The following is a 24,120-nucleotide window of genomic DNA, read 5'->3' as shown; positions in this document are numbered from 1 at the left end:
CTGCATACAAGCTGCTAACACACAGATGTTTACTTAATTGTTAACTGTAAGTATACAAGCTGCTGACACAAAAGTGTTTACTTTAGTGGTAACTGCCTATCATTTCTAAGATTTTGTTGTTGTTTTTAAATGCTATTATATCTTTATAAGTTGGCATGGTAAATAAAATACCTACAGTCCCAGCTACTTGGGAAGCTGAGGCACAAGGATCACTTGAGTTCAGAAGTTTAATACCAGCCTCCAGATCTCTAGATAGAGCTCATCTTAAACCACAAAGAAAACATTACATACATACATACATACATACATACATACATACATACATGACTTCCAACAAGTTGTGTCTTAAAGCAAAAACAAACAACTAAAAGTTTTTATCTTCGATAAGGTCTAAATATAACATAACACTATATATCTAGTAGTTCTTTCAAATGTTACAGAGGGAAATGCAAAAAAAAATGAAAAATTTTTTAAGAACAGAAATGGCATTATTAAGTAAAACAGACATTTATAATGATTACTAATTATAAAGAAAAGAATTTTATTATAATACAGTCAAGATAAAGACGGACAGTGTATATCATAGACAATAAAGTTTTATTTTACATGTACCTTGTGTTGGTTTGGATGAGAATGACCGCCATAGACTCATGTGTTTGAATGTTTGGTTCCCAGTTGGTGGAACAGTTTGGGAAAGATTAGAAGGTGTGGCCTTGGAGAAGGTGTGTCACTGGGGGTTGGGGGGAGGCTTTGAGCTGGGCTCCAGCACCACCCATGGCCACCTGCTGCTATGGCCCTGACACGATGAGGGAGCATCTGAAGCTGCAGGTAAGCCCCTAACTAGGTGCTCTCTCTCCTGAGCAGCCTCGGTCATGTTTCTCCATGGCAAGAGCAGAGTGAATGGTACACTGCTGACAGGCCTGGTTACGCTGGGCTTTAGAGAAGCGGAAGACTGACAGAGAAAAGCAAGGCTGAATGCTGAATAAGAGACTTACTGGGTCTCATCCTAGCAGAGGTCTGGAAATCAGCAGTGGGAAAACAGTGTTGACTATGGAGGTTTCCGCTCACCATGTGTCAGAAGGGAAGAATATGGCTTAGGGACTTACTCTTGTGATATTTTGACAAAGAATGTGGTTGATTTTTGCCTTTGTCTTAAGAATCTGCCTGAGGCTATACTATTTTGGATTTTTGTCATGGGCAGAAATTCCAAAACAACCTAGTATTGATTGTGTACTGTGGTTATTAATGATTACTCCCGTGCAGATCTACAATGAAAAAGAACAAGCAGGGAAGAATCACACAATGTACAAACAGAGGGAAAGAGGAGCATGAGGAAATTAATGTTGAAGCCAAGTCTTGTGCTCAAAGAGATGAGACGTTTAAAGAAAGGCCCAATTCAAACTGGAATAAAGGCAACAGTGACCTCAGGCAAGACCCCACTCAGCTAAGTGTCTAACTTGTGAAAAGAAAATGCCTAAGGAATCCTTGCTTCTAAAGGAAAGAAAAGCTTACTCAACCAGAAGAGCACCAACAAATCAAAGTTTATGAAAATGTAGTTCAAGGCAGGGCCAGGTCCCATCTCACGCAGAGTAGCAGAACTTGGCAGCTCTTCTCCAGGGCTCTAGCTTTAGAGGCAAGAATACACAAGTAAAGAGTAAAGTAAAATCTTCCTCCATGGTTAAGGAAAGATGCTGAGGCCAAGTGTGTGACAGGGGAGTAGCTACATGTAGGCCCAGAGAGGCCACTGTATGAAGCTGAGAAAAATCAAGTCTGGATTGCACTGGAGACCCACAGTGTTGAAGATGCCAGAACCCTGTGGCATATGTCAAAGAGAACTACAAACAGTGTGGAAGCAGTCCAAGAGAGAGAAGTGTGCTGTAGACATCAAAGTTGGAAGGAGTGGGAAATCTCAAGAGCCCTCTGTCATCAAACATGGAGATACAGAATTTGGAGTTTGCCCTGCTGTGTTTTGGTCCTGCTTTGGCCCAGTACTTCTTCACTGTGCTCCCTTCCTCCTTCTGGAATGGAAGTGTACATTCTGTGTCACTGTATGTTCAAGTATGTAATTTGTCTTTTGATTTTATAGGGGTTCCAATTAAGAGAGCCCTGAGTCTCAGAAGAAACTCTGGACTTTTACAAAGCCTTAAGACTGAAAGAGACTATGGGGGCCTTTGAAGTTGGACTATATGCACTTTGCATAAAGAAATAGCCACAAGCCTATGGAGGCAGGAAGTGGAATGTGATAGTATGAAAATGTAAATCATGCCTCGAGGCTCATATGTTTGAATGCCTGATTTTCTAGCCGGTAGAATCATTTGTGAAGGATTAAGAGGTGTAGCCTTGTTGGAGGCAGTGTGTCACTGTGCGGTGGGCTTGGAGGTTTCAAAAGCCAAGCCATTCCAGGCTATTGCACCATGTAAGCCCTCAGCTTCTGCTCCAGCACCGTACCTGCCAGATGTCATGCTTCCCACCATGATGTTCGTGGACTAATCTTCTGAACTGTAAGTAAGCTCCCAATTAAATGCTTTCTTTTATAAATTACTTCAGTCATGGTGTTTTGTCACAGCAACAGAAAAGTAAGACATACCATAAACTTAAGTTTGTTAATACCATCTCTGGTCCTCTACAGGATGCAATACTGTTTTTAGTTTATCAATTTCATGAATTTGGAAAACCCTACATGGCTGCTTTTATTAGGTCCTCAACAATCAAAACATACAAAGGAGAATGTGCTGCCCTTGCTTTGCACATGACATTCCCAGCAGCTGACACAGACAGTACAGGAAGGTTCTGCTTTAATCTTTTGATTAGAGAAACAGAAAAGCTGATGAACAACTTACTTGTATTTCTAAGCTTGGGTCTTTTCTTCCTTTTGAGATCGGGTCTCTCTACATAGCCTTAGCTGGCCCTGGAACTTGGTATATAGATCAGCCTTGCCTAAACTCACTGAGATCCTCCTGCCTCTGCCTCTTCAGTGCTAGGATCAAAGGTGTGCACCATCATACACAGCATAAGGTATTTTTCAAATGCAGATGTTAGTTTAGGTTGTAGAGGAATATTAATATTATCTATGAGTAGTATTCTCACACTGTGGATGTCTGCCTGAAATGTTCTTTCCTACATATATATGTATAAAAAAAAAACAGGATGCAGTCAGCACTCACTGGGACAAAGTACCATGAGACAGACAGCTGGAGTTCTCACCAATGCAGAGACACAGTTAAAATGGAGAAATATGCCAATGATGTCAGAACAAGGAAATAAAACAGATTGACACTCACCTCTGGCACAAACGAAACAAAAGCCTACGTTTACAGCAGCAGACTGACTACTCCGCTTGGAATGGTTACTACAGATGAGAATGTGCGAGGACACAGAGACACTTCCAGCAGCGACACACGCATCTCCAAAGTGATAGGCGACTGGGCATCTCAAGCACCTCATCATCCGGCCTGTGTGAAGACAGGGCAAGAAGCCATCTACAGCATGCTGGCTAGGACTGGGATAGGGCTCCCCCGCCATGTGAAACTGGTTACAGTTAGTACAGAATGCTCTCCTTTGCAAGGCAAACGCTGTGGCTGACCCATCATTCATATACCTCACAGTCCCTAGACTTGAGGCAAACAGTCATTCAGAGAATTCTCCAAAGGAATCAGGGCCTATTTCCAATACTGTACCTACACCTAAGGAAGGCTTTAGTGTACTCAGAATGTCTGAATTGACAACTTAACCTCTGCCTAATAAGTCAACTGTGTGGTTCAGCTTTTAGACTTGGAGATAGAGAGCTCCTGCAGTTTCTGACAGAGATGTGCTGAGCACACTGTCGCACTGCACTCTACACATTGTCCCTCCTTTGGCTCTGGTTACCTTTACTTGCTTTGTGGATGTCTTTCTCCATAGAGCAGGAAGAGCAACAATGCTGGGGACAGCGGAATCCTTTTGACTCAAAGATGGCAGTGGGGAATTTGCGGACACAGGCTTCATGATAAAACTTTCCACAAACACTAACAGAACAACGTTTCACATCCTTACCAGACACTTTACATGAAAAACATGGGTGCTGCCCTAGAAAATTGATTAAAAAAAAAAAGGTTAAGTAGAATCTGATTAAAACATATTCCAGTCAATTCATTGAATCATTCACAGTGCTGGGCTTCGGCCCAGGGCTGTGGACTTGCTAGGTGTGAGGACTCTACTCTGAGCTACATCCCAGCACTTGGTTAGCCATCAGATTACAGGTGTGTGTCTCCACATAAGCTAAATATTCCTTTTATATAGAAACAGCTACAAATATCAAAGAGCTGCACTTGAAAGAAAGTGCTACTACACTTCAGAATTTAGCATACAAAAAGAAACCTGAGGTTGGAGAGATGGCTCAGTGGTCATGACCACTGGCTACTTTTCCAAAGGACCTGTGTTTGGTCCTGAGCATCCTCAAGGTAGCACACAATTGCCTGTCCAGGACTGACATCCTCACGCAGATATACATACAGGCAAAACTCCAATGCACATGAAGTAAAAATAAATAAGCTATTAAAATATATATGTAAATTCCTATTTTAAAAAAGATTATAAAGACATTACTGTACATTTGCTAATTTGAAAATTCATATCAATGGGAAGATTCCTAGAAAAACAGAATTTACCAATACTGGAACAAAAATAAATAGAAGACTTTTGACTTAGTCCCTAGTCAATAAAACCATTTGGGAGGGATTAGGAGAGGTGTGGCCTTTGTGGGAGGAGATGTGTCATTGGGGGATGGGCTCTGAGGTTTCAGAAGCCCACGCCCTTTCCAGTCAGCTCTCTCTACATCATGTAAACTCTCAGCTCCTGCCCTACTACCATGCAGCCTGCCTGATGCTATCTACACTCCTTGGGACAGCACGGACTCACACTCTGAAACCTAAGTCCCCAATAACTCTTCCTTCTGTAAGTTACCTTACAGAAGGTCATGGCGTCAGACAACAATAGGGAAGTAACTAAGACAACTGGCTATGTTGTTTTAGATTGAACAACTGCTTCCTCACAAGCTTAAACAAAACCATGGCTGTATTAGAGAAGACACATTAACTAGCATATTTCTTTGTGTGCTATAAGAAGGCACTGGAACATATATAGTGGGAGAGGAAATCAGTGAGAAACACTAAGTTTAAAAAAACCTAACAGCAGATCTGGTATGGTGGTGTAGACTCTTAATCCCTGCACTGGAGAGGCAGAGGCAGGTGGATTTCTGAGTTAGAGGCCAGCCTGGTCTACACAGTGAGTTATAGGACAGCCAAGTCTACATAGTAAGACTCTGTCTCTAAAAAAAAAAGTTAATAGCACTATTTTTCCCACAAAATATGTAATCATATTTATAGTTTTACTATAATCATATTTAAGTTATTATATTTACATTATATTTAAATATTTACTGTAAACATATTAGAGTTTCAATCGATACTTGTTGAGTCTACTAAAGGACTTTAAACTTGTTTATTAAGCACACAGACAAACCTTAAACTGATTTACAAACTCAACAAACAAAACAAGTTGATTTTGTTTTGGATATGGGTACTTTGGACTGTTTTGACCTTGGAAAGCTGAATACTGGATGGTGTCTTGGCTGAAATACCTATAGGAGGGGAAGAAAACTGGCTTAAGCATGAACAAGTAAGTCACGGAGAGCCATCACACAGAGACAGCAGCTCAGCCCAGCCTTCCCCGCTCACCAGTCTCACAGTCCTCGCAGGTGAAGCGTCCCTCAGGGACTGCAGTCAGCCCCAAGCACTCCAGGTGAAAGTGTCTGCAGCACTCCCCCTCACAAGAAATAAGAGAATCTCCAGTGTTCTCACAGATCTGCAAGAGCAAGAAAACAGCAGTTTTCAAACTTGCACATCGGAATTGATCACGGTGCTTACTGAAGTATAGGACATGGGCTTTTTCTCCTAATAATCTGAGTTAGAAAGTCTACAAGAAGAGCCCAAGAATTGGCAGTTCTTTTTTCTTTTCCTTGTTTGTTTGAGACATGATTTCTCTGCAAAGCCCTATGTTTGGTTCCCAGAACCTGCATGGAGCTCACACACCCATCTGAAACGCCAGTTCCCCTTCTGACCTCCTCAGGCACCAGGCAAGCATGTGGTGCACATATCCTCATTCAGGCAAAACATAAAATTAAATAACACAAAAAATATTAAGAAGGAATAGTAGCTGGGCATGGTCGTGGCTCACAATGAGTCCAAAACTAGCCTGGTCTATACAGCAAGCCTCAGAGCAGGCAAGGCAATCATGTCTCAAAAGCAAAACAACAAAAACCTAATGAAGACTGAAACTTGCATCTGAATGACAAATATCCCATCAGGATGGGGAGAACCATGAACACCCTTTACACCTGTAGCTTTAAAGCAACATAATAAAATAATAAAAAGTACAGGAAACGAAGATACAGCTGGTAGAACTGAATCACGTTTATACATAGCCACCTGCCTACCTGACACACAGTGTCCTTCTTACTCATGCCGACGCCTCTCCGTGACAGACTCGAGTCCACCGACTGCGCGTCAGAAGCATCTGCGTCAGCAGCAGCTGACGGGCTATCTGCTTGTTTTCCAAAGCCTACCTATGTGGAAAACAAACAGCACAAGATAAAGAACAAACGGTTCCCTTTGACACAATGCAAAACCCAGTGAAACCAACTGAGTCCATCTCATCACCACCCGCCTGCCTTCTTATCTTCCTTCCTTCCTTTAAATGTTGTCCATCATTTGGGAGAAACTGCAGCTAATATTTAAAAGGCAACAATGACAAAACTCCTCTGTTATGCAAGAAATCTACAAAATAAGCTTCACATAAAGGGAATTTTTCCCCCTAGACAAGCTGTACCTTTAACCTCAGCACTGGTGAGCCTGAGACAAGCAGATGTCTGTGATTTCCAGGTCACCATGGTCTACATGGAAAGTTCTAGGCCATCCAGAGTTACATAGTGAGGCCGTGTCTCAAAAACAATTTTTTTTCCTAAGAGTATTGACTTTGTTGTTATTATTATTATAAGTCAGGGTCTCATAATTTAGCTCTGCTATCCTGGAACTTCCTATGTACCCCAGGCTGGCCAATAACTCAAGAGATCTGCCTGTCTCTGCCTTCTGAGCATGGGATTAAAGTTGTGTGACGCCGTAATTATTTAAAACAAGGGCTGAGGCATCTTGTTTGGATGGGCCTACAGTGTTAGAAGCTTGACTGCCCTACATTCTCCTACAATGGACCCTGAAAACCTGACTAGACTTTCCACCAGGAGAATGCAGCTGCTCATATACACACACACACACACACACATACACACACACACACACACACACAGACACACACACACACACACACACACACACACACACACACACACACGTGTATGTCCTGGAACAAGACTCTCCTCTTGGGGAAGGTCATTCTCTTTCAGTTTTGGGGAGTTGTATATGCAGAAGGGAAGAAAGGAAAGCCTACCCAAATAGGTAAGCTGAATTATTATGGTGACCAAGAGTTAAGGACTATCAGTTCACCCTCCCCGGATTCTCCCATGAAAGCATGCTACTGTGGCTGGCACACGAGCTGTCTGCCCAGACCCTAGCACACACTCACCTGCCCGTCACTCAGTCCTCTAGAATCGGAGTCAGATGTGTCTCTGTATGTGCAACTAGCCGTTTCTACATCAGTTGAGGCGCGACTCCTTTTCTTTAGAGGCTTACAGGAATCTGAAATCTCGCTGGCACCTTAACATAACACACTGAAATTAATCCTAAAATAGCATTTAGGGTTACTGTTTTCACTTTTTGTTTTTGCTGGTATTTTCTTTCCCCAAACTTGTCTTAAGTATATTGGGGGGAAATTCACAGCTCTCTGTAGCACTCAAGTTGCAAGCCAGGACTTTGTAAGTTTCTGACTTCCAGCAGTAAGTGATCCCATTCACAACTGCTCTATAAGACATTAAGCTCATTTTTGCTTGTCACCATTTCCCCCAACAGAGCCCAAGTTCCACTCTTAGACATCCATTCTATCCAAACTGAGAGACAGCCAATTGATTTGGAACAATTCAGAGAACCATTCAATTTTGTAAGGGGAAGACATGAAATCCAACACACTGTAGTTTACAGATACGGTTGCAGAGACACCTCCATCTTGTTTTATTAGGGATGTGACAAATCTTTGATTTGTATTCGATTCGTACACGGATAGTGCCATTTCAACCCCCCAATTTTGCAATTCGGTTGATTATTATCCCCCCAATAAATTTTGGATTTTCGTAATTGCTCTTTCTTGGTAAAGTGGCATTTATTGTGACTGTTAACAAGTGCTGCGGCATGTCTACAGGTCATGCCGTGTGGGAGGCACGTCACTGAGGGCTGTAATGGACAATCAGTGTTCAAGTGTGATAAATCATCAAAGACTGGATGAGAGGCCTCTGGACTTTGTGAGGGAAAGAAGAAATATATACTTGGGGAAAAAAAAGGCAGAGAAGAGTGTGGAAATTTTTTTTTTAAAACTGCGTGTAATACAAATCCAGCCAAAACAATAGTGCAAAAAGTTACAAAGCAACAATCTCTTGGGCTAATGCGGTAGGCTATACAGAGACAGCCACGATGAAATGTGCAGATCAGGCACTGTGAATACCAAGGAATCAAGGAGACGGGTAAGACTTCCACCCACAGTTTGTTTTAGACTCCCCCCAAACTGTCCATACAACAAACAGACATCTAGATCAGCCCAGCAAGCTGTGGTGGAATTGTGCAGTCCAGAAGAGACTGTGGAGAAACAAGTCTCCTGAGGCCACGAAGATCCGCAACAGGCTGAAGGGAGCGCTTGGTGTATAGCCATGTTCTGTGGTGGAGGATGTGGGTCTCGGGAGGCTGCTCTGGTTACTGGAACCTTCTCAGCACACCCCATCCTACAAGTTTGCACTGAATGCTTCCTGACAGCTACAAATGAGGGTGCCTGCCCATGTTAATGCTGATTAAAAAACACAAGTACACAAATCTATCTCTTTCATTGCTGGTATGTGGAACCAGAACACCACCACGAAATATTTCCTTGGCCTAAGAGATCACTGAATTAACAAGGAGTTTTAACAGAAGAACAGGAGTGCTGAACTGAGAGGCTTGCGAAGGGAAACACGGGTACCGCCAATTCCGATGAGTTTCTGAAAATGCCAGAAAAATGACAGGCCGCTGAAGGCAGCTGTCTTGTTGTTCTCCATGATAACGGCACTAATGTCAAAAAAAATAATAAGAGCTTTTAATGATTGCAATGTATACAGTTTGGGCCATTTGGCAAAACCCTGCAGATGTGTATTAATGATGCTTTATTTAAAAACAAAAAAACAAAACAGTCCATGTTGGAAGTGATCAGGGTAAAGTTAAATGGTGGGTTTTTTATTTAGGCTGGACCCATGATTTAAGCTGTACCCATCCAGCTCAGACCAAAAAAAAAAAAAGATAGAGAGAAACCATCTGAATGTTAAAGAAATTGTTCAGTCTTGAAGAAGAAACCAGGCCAGAGAATGCCAATAATGATGACTGGCAAAATCAAAATCAAAACAAAAGGAACTTTATCGAGCCGCCGACAAAGAACTCTTGCACGGAGACTCCAAGTCTGGAGTTTCTGGGATGAAATTGTACAGGAATCTCAGTCCACAGTTTCCTCTTTCGCTGCGGAGACGGAGCTGTCACTGAATCTGACAGAGCCCTGCGCTCCTCGGTCCGCCGACCCTGTGGAATGGTGGAAACACAACGCAATCAGGCCTCCTAATCTCGCAGCGATCGATCGCGATGTCTTTTCTTGGAGCTCCGCCAAGCAGTGTTCCCTCCGAGAGGCGTTCAGTTCTGCTGAGGATCTCCACGGAGACCATCGCTGCAGACTTCTCCCCGAGAGTGCAGACAGGCTGGTGTTTTATTTTATTTATTTTAAAATAATGCCATTTGCCCAGAGTAAACTACAGGTACTAAATACAGTTTGAGCTCACCAAAATTTCATGAATCATGCTATGGAGTTTGTACTATACTCAGGTTGCACACAGAAAACACATATATAAGTTTAAAGCTTCTTAAACTTTGTGCATATCTCAAAGAGATTTACATATGGTCATCTACTAGTGGCCATAGTTATGCTAAGGGTCAATTTACAGAACGATTGCACAGCACTGAAAAAGGGTGGCAACATTTTTTCCCAGTCAAGCTGTCCTGTCTGATTTGCCATAGTCCATTTTTGACAAACATTAATAGCTACTATTCGGTATTCAGTCGAATACCAAAAGAGTGGATTCGTCACATCCCTAGTTTACCAGTCAGTAAAGTCCCCAGATCTTACGGAGAAAAGTTGGAAACAGTACCAAGTCTACATGGTGTTCTCTAATTCATCAAAACAAGAAAGACTTTTTCACGTGGAAGTACAGAGTAGGATCAACTGTAAAAGACTCTCTCTCTCTCTCTCTCTCTCTCTCTCTCTCTCTCACACACACACACACACACACACACACACACCACGAGGAGGGTGAAATTCCACACTGAATAGCAACAAAGATTTACAAAGACAGACAAAAACACATGAAGCACAAATAAATCATTCTTAAAAATTGGTTTAATCAAGGAAATGCAAAGCAGCACCGTGAGAGTAACTCACCTTTCTGTAATCCAGTCTTCAGGGAAGCCTGAGGCGTTGTTTCAACCTGTTTGGACAGAAAAATACAACATTAACAGAGGGATTTTTCACTTGTGGAAAATAGAGGGAAAAAAATTGCATTTTCATCAATCTAAATAGTGATGAGTGATCGATGTTATTGAAAGTCTGAACTTAATCCCATCTCCTGGGTCAAGTTGTCTGTCTCAAGGTCAGGGAGGCTTAAACCCTAGCTGCCTGTGCTGAGTACCAAGTAACAGCGTAGCCTCATGCTTTTTAGCAAAGACTTCCCACCACGCCCCTGGTGCTTGAGGAGAACCAGAGTATTTTCCTCAGTGTCTGGGAGGCAGGCGAGGGCTGTTTCTGTGACCAGCCCCAATGTTGCTATGAACCCCTCCCACCCCAAAGACATTAGGATAAATGTTTACTTACTATGATACTCAGGTTAATGTAACTCACGCCATTTAAGACCCTTCCTTCCGCGCCTGCACTCACAGCTAAGTTGCTGGGAATCGGGACCCTCTCTGTAGAGAGTGCTACATGGCTCCATACAGCTGGAAGCTCAATACTTGTGCTGCTAGAACAAACTTAGTAAGTCTGTGATACTGCCACAGCACTTTCTTGAGTGTCTTATGAACAGTGTCTTGATCCTACATTCGGAGAGCGAGACCAGAAGTTATTCTGCCAATGTATATGTAAAGCACGTGGCACTGCAAGACTGGACCAGCGGGAGAGGGAAGAGATGCTGCTTGCAGAAGCTCCTGTTTAGGCTAGGATGGAATTTTATGTTTCTTTAAGATGTGAAATATGCATGTTGAAACACATTTTGTAAATATTTAAGGATTGTTCTAAGCTTTTTAAAAATTTTTTTTTTTTTTTTTACAACAGGTAAAAAAACATACAACAGGAATGCTTTTTGTACGATACAATTAGTTGTACAAATATAAAATCTTCTAAACAATCACTGGTATTAGTCTACTACTAGCTATATATAACACAGTGGCAGTAACAATTTGTCCCATTATTTTTACTCATTATGTTTATTTTAAACTGACTGGTCACAGATTGAATTTGGGAACCAGGTGGCAAAGTCACAATTTCATTTTGGTAACAAATACTATAGATTTGTCAAACTTGAATATTTTTTTCTTGGAATTTCCTATATATGGAAATTATATGATAATTGACAAATATTCCTGAAACTTTAGCTAAATATTCTCAAAAAAATGGTTTATATGCTTGTGATACCATAGAGCACCCACAAAGTTAGCTTTTAAATTTGGAAATTTAAAATTATGTAGATTTTAAATAAAAAAGTACATACTCTTCCATGGTAAATTGCTTTAAAATATTAAACTTACTGGAACTAAGTTTGAAATTTTAATACTAGATGATTGGGCTATAAAAAAATAAATATTCTAAAGCTGGTTATGGTGTCAGACACCTTAAGTCCCAGCAATGGGGAGGCTGAGGCAGGTGGATCTCTGTGAATGCCTGGCCAGCCTGATCTATATATTTCGTTCCAGGCCAGCCAGGGCTACATAGTGAGACCATGTCTCAAACAGTGAAGAAAGGAAAGAAAAGAATGGAGACCACCTCAGTGGCAAAGTGCTTACCTAAAAATGGATATTCATTCATTTTATAAAAATCAAAAAAAAATTCTGTGAGTTTATAATTGAATCACTTCTCAGAATTCTTTGAAAAGGTAATTTCACATGTATATTACTACATTGATTACACCAGTTGAACACATTCGATCAAAATGTAGCCCCTCCCCACACACTTGATACTTCAGCATTATCTGACAGTTTGATTCCAGATGAGTGCCATTCCACTGGAAAAAAAATAACATTTCAAAAGATCTGTGATACCAACAGAAAAACCAGACCATCTATGATTACCTGATTCTTAAATATAAGAATATAAATTAAATTAATTAATTTGATTTGTTTAAAAAATAAAAAACAATATATACCAGCAGCTTAAACCAAAAATCAAAGTTTTTAAAAAGGGAACTCAGTGATGGTTCCAAGGAAACCTCATGAAAATGTGAACTCATTGTGCTTATAACAGAAACTTCGAAATGAATGTCAGGGTCTTGCACCGCTGCCTTCCCATCTCCCAAACCTGTGCTCTGTGAAATGCTTGAAGCACCGTCACAGGACAGCTGTTTGAGAAGTCGCCACTGCAACCCCGTCAGGACAGATGGAAAGATAGTTCAGGAAGGAGGCCAAGGTGGGGAGGATCTTTCTTTGGTGACAAGAAATGGGCCACCGCATTACAGACAAGCTTTAACTCTCTACATGTGGGAAGCCAACCTGCTCCTTTTTGATCTTCTTCTTTGGCACAACCTCGGTGGATTTCTCTGACTCAGACCGAGTCCTGATTGATCTTCTCTGCTGCTTCTTTTCTACTGGGCCTAGGAGATGATTCAAGCACACACATAAGTAAAACAGACTTAAGGACTGTGTGACTCATTTGGTTAAGATCTGACCAGATTCCTGACTTCTAAACTCCATCATTTACAGAATTTTAACTAAAAGTCACTAAAAACTTTTATATACTTGAGAATGCAAAATTATTTAATAGCTCAAATAAGCTGAGGATGAGCTCTATAAGAGATCCTACTTACACAAATAAGGGGATTCTAGTTTAGTTTTAAAGTCAGGCGAAAACAGCAGAGGCACAGTTTACACTGACGGTGGATAAACACACTGAAGGAGGTGTGATGCCAGAGAGGAAGGCCATTACATGAGGCTAATCTCAAAGAGACAGAGAAAAGACAAACAAAAAAGGAATCATGGGAAACTATTTATAACAAATTTTTAATATTTTTTTGTGCTAAATAGTAAAATAAGCTTGTGTGTGTGCGTGTGTGTGTGTGTGTGTGTGTGTGTGTGTGTGTGTGTGTGTTGGGACAGGGTCTCACTATGCAGTCTTGGTGGACCTGGAACTCACCGACATCCAACTGACTCTGCCTCCTAAGTGCTGGGATTAAAGGGATGAGATTCCGGTCCTAAGATCTTTAAAACAGTACAGTTGTTTAAAAAATAAACTGATAAAAACTTACATGGACTTCATGTGAAAACTAAAGCTGACCCGGGAACTTGAAAGAACGCTGAGCCAGGAGTGAGTCTCCCTGGGACACCGGAACAGCGTACCTTTACTACAACCATTTGTCAGGTCTTTAGTGTAGCTGACCAAAATGCCCTTCCTACACAGAACCCACTTCCTGAGCCAGTAGAATGGCTCAGCATGTAAAAATGCACCACACCAAGCCTGATGACCTGACTTCTGTCCCCAGAACCCACATGGTAGAGAGAGAACACACTCCCCGGTGTTGTCCTCTGACCTTCAGCCATGTGCCTCCTCTACAGTCAGAGACGAATGTCTCCCACACAGCAATGCAGATAACCTTCACATCTCTTCATCTTATAGCTGAGTTACACAGAAAGGTTTTCCTTCACCTTAGCTCAAAGCCACTAAAAAAAGAATAACCCCACTACTTTGGTTTTCGAAGAACTGGTAGTTTGGCAGTACACATTTTATTTATTTTGTGTACCTGTGCGTGTGTATGGGTACACATGCCACAGTGCCAGTGTGGTGACCAGAGGACAACTTGTGGGGTAGGCCCTCTTCTTCTACCACGTGGATACTGGTACTCAAACTCAGGTCACCAGGTACCTCGACCCGCTGAGTATCTCCCTGGCTATTTTTCTTTTCATGTGTGCATGTATGGGGGCATCATGCCTGTGTACATGCACAGTCACATATATGTGTACAGACACAGGCGAAGGCACTATCAGGAATCAAACAAACCCAGGGCTATGGGCAGGTCTCCAGAGCCATCCTCCAAGGCTGGAAAATAGGCGGGCTACCTTACTCACTGGCAGTATGGCAACAGTGTATTTCAGGGCTTAATTAATTATTTCAGGTAATTAATCTGCTTCTAGTACCAAAGTCACAATCTAGTCACAGAAGTCATCGTGGAACCACCTTTAACTCTCAACTTTTCTCCTTAAACTGATAAAAATGTTTGCTAAAGCAAGAGATTGCCTGCCCTCATACTGAGAGACGCTGAGGGCTTCACAGAGCCCATGCTCTAATACGATCACCACTACTCAAGTACTACCTAGAAGAAGAAAAAGAAAACAACTGGGAAGCAATAACAAGCAAGCAAGCAAACAAAAACAGCTTGTGTGTAGGTGACATATGTGGGGTTGGCAAACAGTAAAAAAATCTGGTCACAGAAGTCACTGTACTTTCTCACTGTTGACCAGAACTGGATGGATTTTTTTTTTTTTTGAGATGGGCTCTCATGTAGAACAGATTAGCCCTGAACACACCACACAGTCAAGAGTGATCAGGAAGTCCTGACCTCCCTGTCTCCACCTCTCAAGTGCTGGGCCTCACAGATAAGCCAACAGTTTATGTGGTGCTGGGGATTGAACCAGGGCTTTGTGCATGCTAAGCAGACACTACCAACTGAGCACCTCTTAACCCTGACCTGTATCTCATAGAGGCTGAAGCAACATGACTTCTTAAGATTATTCTCGCCAGATGGTGGTGGTGGCATTGGTGGCACACACCTTTACACCCAGCACTAAGGAGGAAGAAGTAGAAGCAGGCAGATCTCTTAGTTTGAGGCCAGCCTCATCTAAAGAGCAAGTTACAGGACAGCCAGGGCTACAAAGAGAAACCCTGTCTTGAAAAACAAACAAACAAACAAACAAACAAACAAGCAAAAACCTTTCTGAAAGCTACCTAAAGAACACACACAATTTAAAACCACTAACAATTTTTACACTTATTTTCTAAAAGGGGATGTGTGTGCACGTGTGTGCATGCATTTGGACAGTAATGTAGTAACCCACTATGAATATAAATATCATTCTTCAAAATCACAGAAATGTCAGTGGTATACAGTTTATGTATTTAAGTTTTTCAAAAAAAAAAAAAAAAAAAAAAAAGCTCAAGGACTCTCGGCTTGTAGCCAAGACGACGAAACGACAGCTCTTAGGGGAAATGGTCTCGCTTCTGATCCTTGCACTACTAGAATTATCTCTACAGAAGAGGCGATCATTTACAAAGATGAAAGCATGCTTACCAGCCCAAAACCCATCCCTGAAAGCAGGTTCTAGTCAAACCTTAGAGCTAAGCTTTGTATGTGTGTCTAAGAAACCAGACAGCCTTTTTCTAAGTTCAAAGTAGAACATTCAACTTAAAGAAAACAAAGAAAAGTTCACGACAGAACTTGAAACTTACAATGAACAGATTACACAAAGACATAATAATGTTCAGTAGCTGAGGGGAAGGGAAGATTTCCATTAATAAAAATTGTGGCACTTAAGAAATGTCCAGTAGTAAATACTTTCTCCCTTTTTGAAAGACTATAGGTGTGTAAATAAAGATCTGACTATCCCACTTAACGTAAGACGAATTAACAAAGTTGCTATAAAAGCCAACATGCCTATTTGAATAGCTGTACCTCATTCAATTTGTGCCCATGACTGTGTGAATGACTGCACCCTGTCCTGCATCCCTCACCCTAGTTTTCAATAGCCACCCCAAGTCCTTTTCTTTCTTCCCTTTTTTTCCCTGCAAGACAGGGTTTTTCTGACTAGTCCTGCCTGTCCTGTCCTGAAACTTGCTCTGTAAACCAGGCTGGCTTCAAATTCAGAGATGTGCCTACCTCTGCCTCCTGAATGCTGGGATTAAAGGCTTACACACCACCCCTGCCTGTTTTCATAACAATTCAGATTTGACTTAGATTCAAGTCACAAAAATAACCCTCAGTTTCCTCCGTCACAGACTTGCCTACATTACTACTGACTCAAGATCTCTATTTCTATTTCTGCTTTCCAGACTCTGACTCTTCCAGATTATTTGATCAGTATGCTATTACAATATAATAAGAAGTATACTGAGCCAGTGACACAGCTCAGTGGGTAAAGGCACTTGTCACCAGAGACCCGCACTGTGGAAAGACAGAACCAATTCCTGCAGGTTCAAACTCCTGGGGAAGACAGACTGGAACCTAAATTACCAATAGGTCGTCTGTATATGCCAAAGCCTCCTAAAACCCTCTGAACTATAGCAATAGGAAAACTTCCAGATAAAGAAACAGGAGGGGCCTGGGAGGATAGAGTCTTAAGAAGCTCATAGAAACTATACAGCCCTTTGTCTGTCTGCACATCTGTGGTATCTTTAGTAACAATCTGGTAAGCTTCCATGAAGTGCTCACCTAAGTCCTGTGACCAAATGACTCAATCAGAGGAGGAAGTAGTAGCAATCCCAAAGGGTAGGCTGTCAACCAGAAACTCTGGAGACAGGGTTAGGGATGGTGGGTGAGGTCAGGGGATTTGGAATTCAAAGCTAGCCTGGGCTACATTGGAAGACTCCTGTTTAAAAACAAAACCAACCAAAAACAAGTCCTGGAGTCATCTGGAGTCTGCCATGCCTGGGGTATGGGAGCCGATGCTGGTTGGAACAGCAATGGGAGGTGGCAAAGGGCAGGGAGTCCAGGCAGACTGAGTTTCCTAGCACACTCTTAAGGAACCATACAGAGGGAAGCTTAAACCTGAAGGGTCTGGCATGGAGAGAAATGAATCAAGAGATGAAGTGGTACACCTTTAAGCCCACACGAGGGAAATAGAAGCAGGAGGTATCTGTGCATTCAGGGCCAGCCTGGTCTACAGAGTGAGTTCCAGGACAGCCAGGGTATGTAGAGAGACCCCGGTCTCAAACAAAACAAACAAACAAACAGACAAACAGACAGACAGACAAATAGGTTGCTTAGCAGGTGTCTAAGAACTGGTCAGTATGGGGGAAAATAATCCACTAATCTGGGTCACAGAACTATTTGAAGTGGCCAACTGTAGGAGGAGCTAAGGTGGGAGGAGTAAGGAGAGGAAGAGGAGAAGCTGGGAGAGGAAGAGAAAAAAGGAAGAGGAGGAGCTAGAGAGGGCAGAGATGTAGGAGGAAGGAGAACCACACAGGTATGGAGAGCAGTTGAGGGTAACAACTTATAATTAGGTTAGCTAATTGGGGTACAACTCTCTTTTTATGGGCATCTTGTTTTTAATCATTACCAAACATATAAAGCCTTTGATTAATCTATAAGAATTAGAGTCTCATTCTCTTACTGGACCTGCATGGATGACGGAATGGTTTGGGCAATGCTCTGCCTTGAGGAGACAGCGTGGAAGATTGGCAGAGCCATCTCTCACGCTGGCATCTCGTGGGTGGCAGGGTGGTGTTTCTGGCCGGCCGGTTCTAGTTGTAGCATGCACGTGGCCTCAGGCTGAGAAACATGGCAGCTGGGCTAGGCAGAGTCGCTGCAGCTTAGATAGTCGGCTTGACCAGAGGCCAGTTTTAATTAATTACCACAACAAAGTGGCGCACCAATTTCGAATTCATTAGAAATTCACTAGAAATTTAAGTCTATTCACCTGAGAGTAAAAGTTGTTTGTTTGTTTGTTTTTTAAGAAAATGAGTGAGTGAGTGATTGGCTCTGATAGGAGTCATGTGACTCCTAGTGTGTGTGGGGGGGTGGGGGGCGGGGGGGGAACCCTGAACAAAAAACTGCAGCTGAACTCCCCGGCTGTGGGGAAATGCAAGTTGCTTTTTGTTAGAAAAAGAAGAAAGTAGCTGACTCTAGAGAGTACAGTGTCTGTGAATTAAAATTGAGGTTATTTGTTTTTAAGATAGATTTAGAAACAGTTTTCTCCGATTCACGTGGGGAATCTCGCCTGCGGTTTGGAACAAGGATAGGTAGAGAAAATTTGTCTGTGGCTCTAGGCACAGAAACACAGACAGACAGGTATACTTTTAACCAAGAGAGCTAAATAAATAAGCCTCTATTGTGGAGCAGTTACTGATTTAAGTATAAAAGTTAAAATATAGGGATTATTTGCTTTTAGGAAAGATTTACAAACAGATTTGTCCAAATCACGTGGGGATTATTGCCTGCGGTTTAGAACTTAGGGAAAATTGTCACTGGCTCTAGAGTAGAGAGTACAGTGTATAAGTGGAAGCTGCTCTGGATTACAGAGCCAAACAGATAGATGGTATAAATAAAAAACTGTTCTAGGCAGAGGGCCAAACAGAAAGATAGTGTAAATCAGATGTAGTCAGATTATATAAAGTTATATTGCCTCACAGGAGACTCAGGTTCTAATGTGGACCCCACGGGAATTCTGGGTTCTTTTCCAGCTTGGCAAAATAGGGAAGGCCTAAAGAACAGGCACATACAGTATTTTAGTTATTAAGTTGATTTTATTTTCAAGATGGGTGTGATTTTCAGTTTTTCAGTTTTATTTTTCCTCTGTGAAAGAGGTCAAGATAAAGGTTTTCTGGTTACTGGCTCAAGGAAATGCTGTTTTGGGAAAAAGCTTTTGTCTGTGTGTTTTCAGAAGAGAGGATTAAGATATTTCTACCTCCCAGAATTATATGGATTAGACATGACAGAGGCAAGCCACCAGAAGACTAGATTCCAGAATTCAAACAAAAATTTACCTTGATACTAAAATTTGTTTTGAGAATTATATATTGCAGAATACACAGCCTTGGTGTATCTACTCATCAAGCAAGCTGAGCAGACCTGCTCGAACCTCTGATGTCCTGGAATTTCAGCTGGATGCAATGAAGACACAGACATCAGAGGCTTATCAATTTACCCTCCCCCCTCTTCTAATATCTCAATGCCCATAATCAGCTTGAAGAAGTTAATGAAGAGTTGGCGCCCCTATTCCCTGGGCTTGGGGACTGAGGTGGTTAATATTAGGCTGTCCTTCTAGGGAAAAGCAATGATTTTATTTGAACAGGGAGGAAGTTAGAATTGATTATTTAGCTATTTAGTAGAAATCTGTATAATTGTTATTAAGCTAAAGTTATATTTCTAAAATGGTACAAAATTTATTTTGATTTCAGATTTAAGGTTTTCGTTGGTACGAGTTTCTTATTGATATATAAGTGAGATTAATATTGTTACTCTCACAGGCATTGTGCCTATATAACACATTTAGGAATACAAAATTTAGACCCAGTCTTTTTTAACTTCTTAAAAACTGATTTCAGATGGTTAGCCTGTGAGTTAAGAGCCTATAGCAATTGCATGGCTCTGAGTTTATTGTTAGAGTGTTTTCTAGATCTTAATTAGAAATAGCAGAAAGGAGTTAACAGACAACAGTCCAGGTTGCTTTACATAGATAGTTGGTTTTCAAAAACATAAGAAGTCCACAGAATTGATGTTATAAGCATTCCTGTATAAACATTCATTTTATTAGAGACCTGTCTGCTCCTGACATCTTCCCTGTCTTGGATTCTAAGAAGAAATTGAGCATCTTTGGAGTTACTCCAGTTGTGGTGAGACAGCCACTAGGTAAGAATTGCCTCTTTTCATCTACAGGCAAAATACAGTCCAGAAAAAGGACACACTTGCAGAATAGTCGACTGATTGTGTCTGCCAAGACAGAGTAATCATCCCTTAAAAATTCTGTATCACTAGGTCTGTCAGATGATCCTGGGCCAGAAGGCTGAAGACCAGATGCTCCAACGTTTTGAGGTTTAGGAACTGTCTAGGTGTTCAGCAGTCTCTAAAAATTGGCTAAGTTTTAGAAGCTATGCTTTGTGCATAGGATTTCAGTTAATTCAGTCATTCTGGATTTCTGAAGGGGTTGAAGACTTACAGTATCATAGCCAACCCAGGCTATTTACTTTGAGAGAATAGATTTGAGAGGATAGTTTTCAGCTGACATTCATCCTAAAGCCAGGTTTAGAACTAAGTCTTTTAGTTAGGAGAGATGACAGAGGTTCTGTTCAGTCAACAAAATGATGGACTGGGTATTAGGTCTATCTTGTACCTTACTGATACAAATTTGTTATAGTTATGCTCTATTGTATTTTGAGAGAAAGTTTTTTTTTTAATTTTAACAGAAAGGGTGATATGTAGGAGGAGCTAAGGTGGGAGGAGTAAGGAGAGGAAGAGGAGAAGCTGGGAGAAGAAGAGAAAAAAGGAAGAGGAGGAGCTAGAGAGGGCAGAGATGTAGGAGGAAGGAGAACCACACAGGTATGGAGAGCAGTTGAGGGTAACAACTTATAATTAGGTTAGCTAATTGGGGTACAACTCTAATTGTATGGGCATCTTGTTTTTAATCATTACCAAACATATAAAGCCTTTGATTAATCTATAAGAATTAGAGTCTCGCCAGGCAGTGGTGGCGCACGCCTTTAATCCCAGCACTTGGGAGGCAGAAGCAGGCGGACTTCTGAGTTTGAGGCCAGCCTGGTCTACAGAGTGAGTTCCAGGACAGACAGGGCTACACAGAGAAACCTTGTCTTGAAAAACAAAAACCAACCAAAGAAACAAACAAAAAAGAATTAGAGTCTCATTCTCTTACTAGGCCCGTGTGGATGGTGGAATGGTCTGAGCAATACCCAGCCTTGCTGAGACAGTGTGGAAGATTGGCAGAGCCATCTCTCACACTGGCATCTCGTGGGTGGTTGGGCTGGTGTTTCTGGTGGGCTGGTTCTAGCTGCTGCGCGCATGTGGTCTCCAGCCAAGAAACATGGCGGCTGAGCTAGGCAGAGCTGCTGCAGCTTAGATAGTCGGCTTGACCAGAGGCTGATTTTAATTATTTACCACAACAGCCAACGTATGGCAGAACAGAAATCGTTTGTTTTTTTTTTTTTTTCTTACTTAGTATTGTTGTTATAAGACAAATGTACCCATACGATCTGTTAAAACTAAGATAAATTTTAAAGTCTTTTTGAAAAATAGCTTCAGTCTGATAAGATGGCTCAGTGAATACGGTTGCTTGCTGCCACGTCTGACCTGTTTGACTCCCAGGACCCACATTAAAAGGCAAGTAGTCCCAAGATCTACATGCATGCCACAGCATGTGTGCAAGTGCACACATGCACACATTAAATAAATAAAAGTAACTAAAGCTTTAAATAAAAACATAGCCTTACATCTTCCAGAGGTATACAACCTTACTAAACACAGGTAATTTTCTCTGTTTTTGTTGCTGTTCTTGCTGTCTCCTGTCATTTTGTTTTCTACTTCCCTGGCAGGTCTGGAACTTGCTATGCAGGCAAGACAGGCATCAAACTCACAGAGATCCACCTGCCTCTGCTACCAACTCCCTGCTTCAGGCAGTTCTCTTCTAAGAATGAAGGGCCACTGAAAGCGCACACATCCTAACAAAGGGTTGTTTCCAACAGAGAATAAAGCAGCAAAGGGTGAGGATGAGACTGCCTATTGCTGCTGGAGAGGAAGCTGCTGTCCTAGGCTTCGAGACAGAAAGGACTGCACATGTTTACAATTCATAGCCTTAACGCCCCACCCCTGCACTTTTTTTTCTTCTTCTTTTTTTTTGAGCTGGGATGTTGCTGGTTTCTTTTAGCTGGGATTACATGCATGCCACCATGCTCAACATAGAATTTACAGCCATACTCTTAATTATGGACCTATGCTAGTATTTAGGGTAAAGAACTAGGAATACAACTCTCTAGCTCTGATTCATTATTTCCTTCTAAAAGAATTACTTTTAAAATCAAAATGCTCGAGATGCTGCCTCCATGGATGTCTGTGCACCACGTGCACCAGTGGACCTGGTGCCCAGAAGAGAGGATTCGACAGCCCAGGACTGGAGCTACAGAGCCAGCACACAGAGGAAGGACTCTTATTGTGAAATACTTATGCACGTGTGTCATGACCTGTCTTGATTCACCGTCGTTTACCTTTGACAATGGAAGTTTCCTAGGAACCTCTCGGGATGGATCCAGGCACCCCTCAGTCATACCCACCTGCAGAACCAGATGTTGCCTCCGGAGATGACGTGCTCTGAGTTGGCTTCTCATTTCTCTGACTTGGTGAAGAGATTATAAGCCTGTCTTGCCCCCTGACACTTATTTCTGTTTTGTTACCAATTCCCTTTAAAATGAGGCAGACAAAAAACAAGTGATTAGCAGGCACGTAGTATTGTGAACTTATAAAGATCTGGCTTAACATGATCATAATTTGCTCAAACTTGTCAATTATGATTAGTCATTATCAGAAAGATGTTATTAGGTCATCAGGATGAATTTATTGAGATCCCTTGAAGGAAAAATAAAAACTTGCCTTAAGTCTAGGTGATAAATATTCTTAATAAATAAACGTGTACTACCCTGTTTTCTGTCACACACAAAAAAGTAATTCCTACTCAGAACAGTTTTTCTTTATACCACTGTCATTTGGTGTAGTTGCTTATTACAAAGGTAGAAAGGTCACTGTGTCTTGAGATGAGAATACCTTGAGATAAAAGAGATATGCCATTTATATTACAAAGTGGGATCAAATAGGAAACATAGAACAGACAGACAATAAGTGCAGTTAATTTAGATTTTAGTTTAGTTATTTTTTAATGTAATGAAATAAGAGAAATTTTAAGTGTTATATTTATGTTTCAAAAGATCAATTTGTTCTTTAAGATTTATTTTCACTGTATATGTACGAGTGTTTGCCTGCACTTATGTGTACCACATGTATGTCTAGTACCTGCAGTAACTAGAATGTGGCCTTCGATCCGCTGGCGCTGGAGTTATATATAAATGGTTGTGAGTCTCCATTTGGGTGCTGGGACCCAGATCTATGCAAGAGCAGCAAGTGTTCTTAAGGGCTGAGTAGTCATCTCTCTAGTCCCAAAAGATAAAAGTTTTACCTTGAATTTTCTTTAATAGTCTTAGGGTGTTGAGGACATTTTTTCATACAGAAGCAAATAAAACTAGCTCTAAGAATAAAGGCAATTTGCATTCAAACAATATGCAAATATTGTTATCAAAGAATCACATTGGGGCTAGAGATGGTTTGATGCCTAAGAGCACCTGCTGATAGTTTAGGGGACTAAGTTCAGTTCTGGCAAGGAAAAGAAGTGAGAAAGAGGGAAGTAGGGGATGAGAGAAAGAAGGGAAAGGAGAAAGCAAAGGGACAACATGGAGAGAAATCAAGTGGAAACTAATTTAGGCTTTTCTGGGAAACTTTGCCCTATGGAGATCAATTAAACCCACTGGCAGAAAGAATAGATACAAGACTCCTGATATTTTTAAAACCAGTTCTAAGAATGAAGCATCACTGTATTTAATCAATTATTTTAGTGTCTATATATGTCTATGCTAATGAAGAAAAAATATATAATTCCTTAATATACACATGCAGGTGATGCAATTAAATCAAAATCACAAGCCCCCAATTATGAAGTGGCCTGGAAGGTATGTACATATTTCAGTGTTATGAAGAATTCTGACACCTTCAAACCAAAAACTAACTGCCTGAAATGGAAACCCAGGGTGGACTGATGGAGGTTTACACAGAAACCCAGGGTGGACTGATGGAGGTTACACAGAAACCCAGGGTGGACTGATGAAGGTAACACAGAAACCCAGGGTGGACTGATGGAGGTAACACAGAAACCCAGGGTGGACTGATGGAGG

The 24,120-nt window shown here is 41.4% G+C and overlaps 1 protein-coding gene across 5 annotated transcripts in view; it reads right to left on the bottom strand.

Moving 5' to 3' along the window:
* The window catches only part of Nsd3 (nuclear receptor binding SET domain protein 3), a 116,409-nt gene that overhangs the window by 29,948 nt on the left and 62,341 nt on the right, over positions 1–24,120 (bottom strand). For 4 of the 5 annotated variants that reach the window (XM_028768280.1, XM_028768282.1, XM_028768281.1 and 1 more), the window contains exons 7-14: positions 22,456–22,582; positions 12,963–13,063; positions 10,648–10,693; positions 7,615–7,745; positions 6,473–6,601; positions 5,715–5,841; positions 3,868–4,065; positions 3,282–3,452 (exon numbers count right to left, since the gene is read on the bottom strand). In XM_028768280.1, the coding sequence (XP_028624113.1) occupies positions 3,282–3,452; positions 3,868–4,065; positions 5,715–5,841; positions 6,473–6,601; positions 7,615–7,745; positions 10,648–10,693; positions 12,963–13,063; positions 22,456–22,582 (1,030 nt within the window). Of the gene's footprint in view, positions 1–3,281; positions 3,453–3,867; positions 4,066–5,714; positions 5,842–6,472; positions 6,602–7,614; positions 7,746–8,490; positions 9,738–10,647; positions 10,694–12,962; positions 13,064–22,455; positions 22,583–24,120 lie in introns of those variants that run through there. The other variant, XM_028768284.1, reaches the window with a different exon arrangement.

The sequence above is a fragment of the Grammomys surdaster genome, unplaced genomic scaffold, assembly GCF_004785775.1.
Source record: "Grammomys surdaster isolate TR1022 unplaced genomic scaffold, NIH_TR_1.0 185, whole genome shotgun sequence".
Lineage (NCBI taxonomy): Eukaryota > Metazoa > Chordata > Mammalia > Rodentia > Muridae > Grammomys > Grammomys surdaster.
The sequence above is the reverse complement of the archived record's forward strand: the minus strand, read 5'-3'. Positions and strand labels throughout refer to the sequence as shown.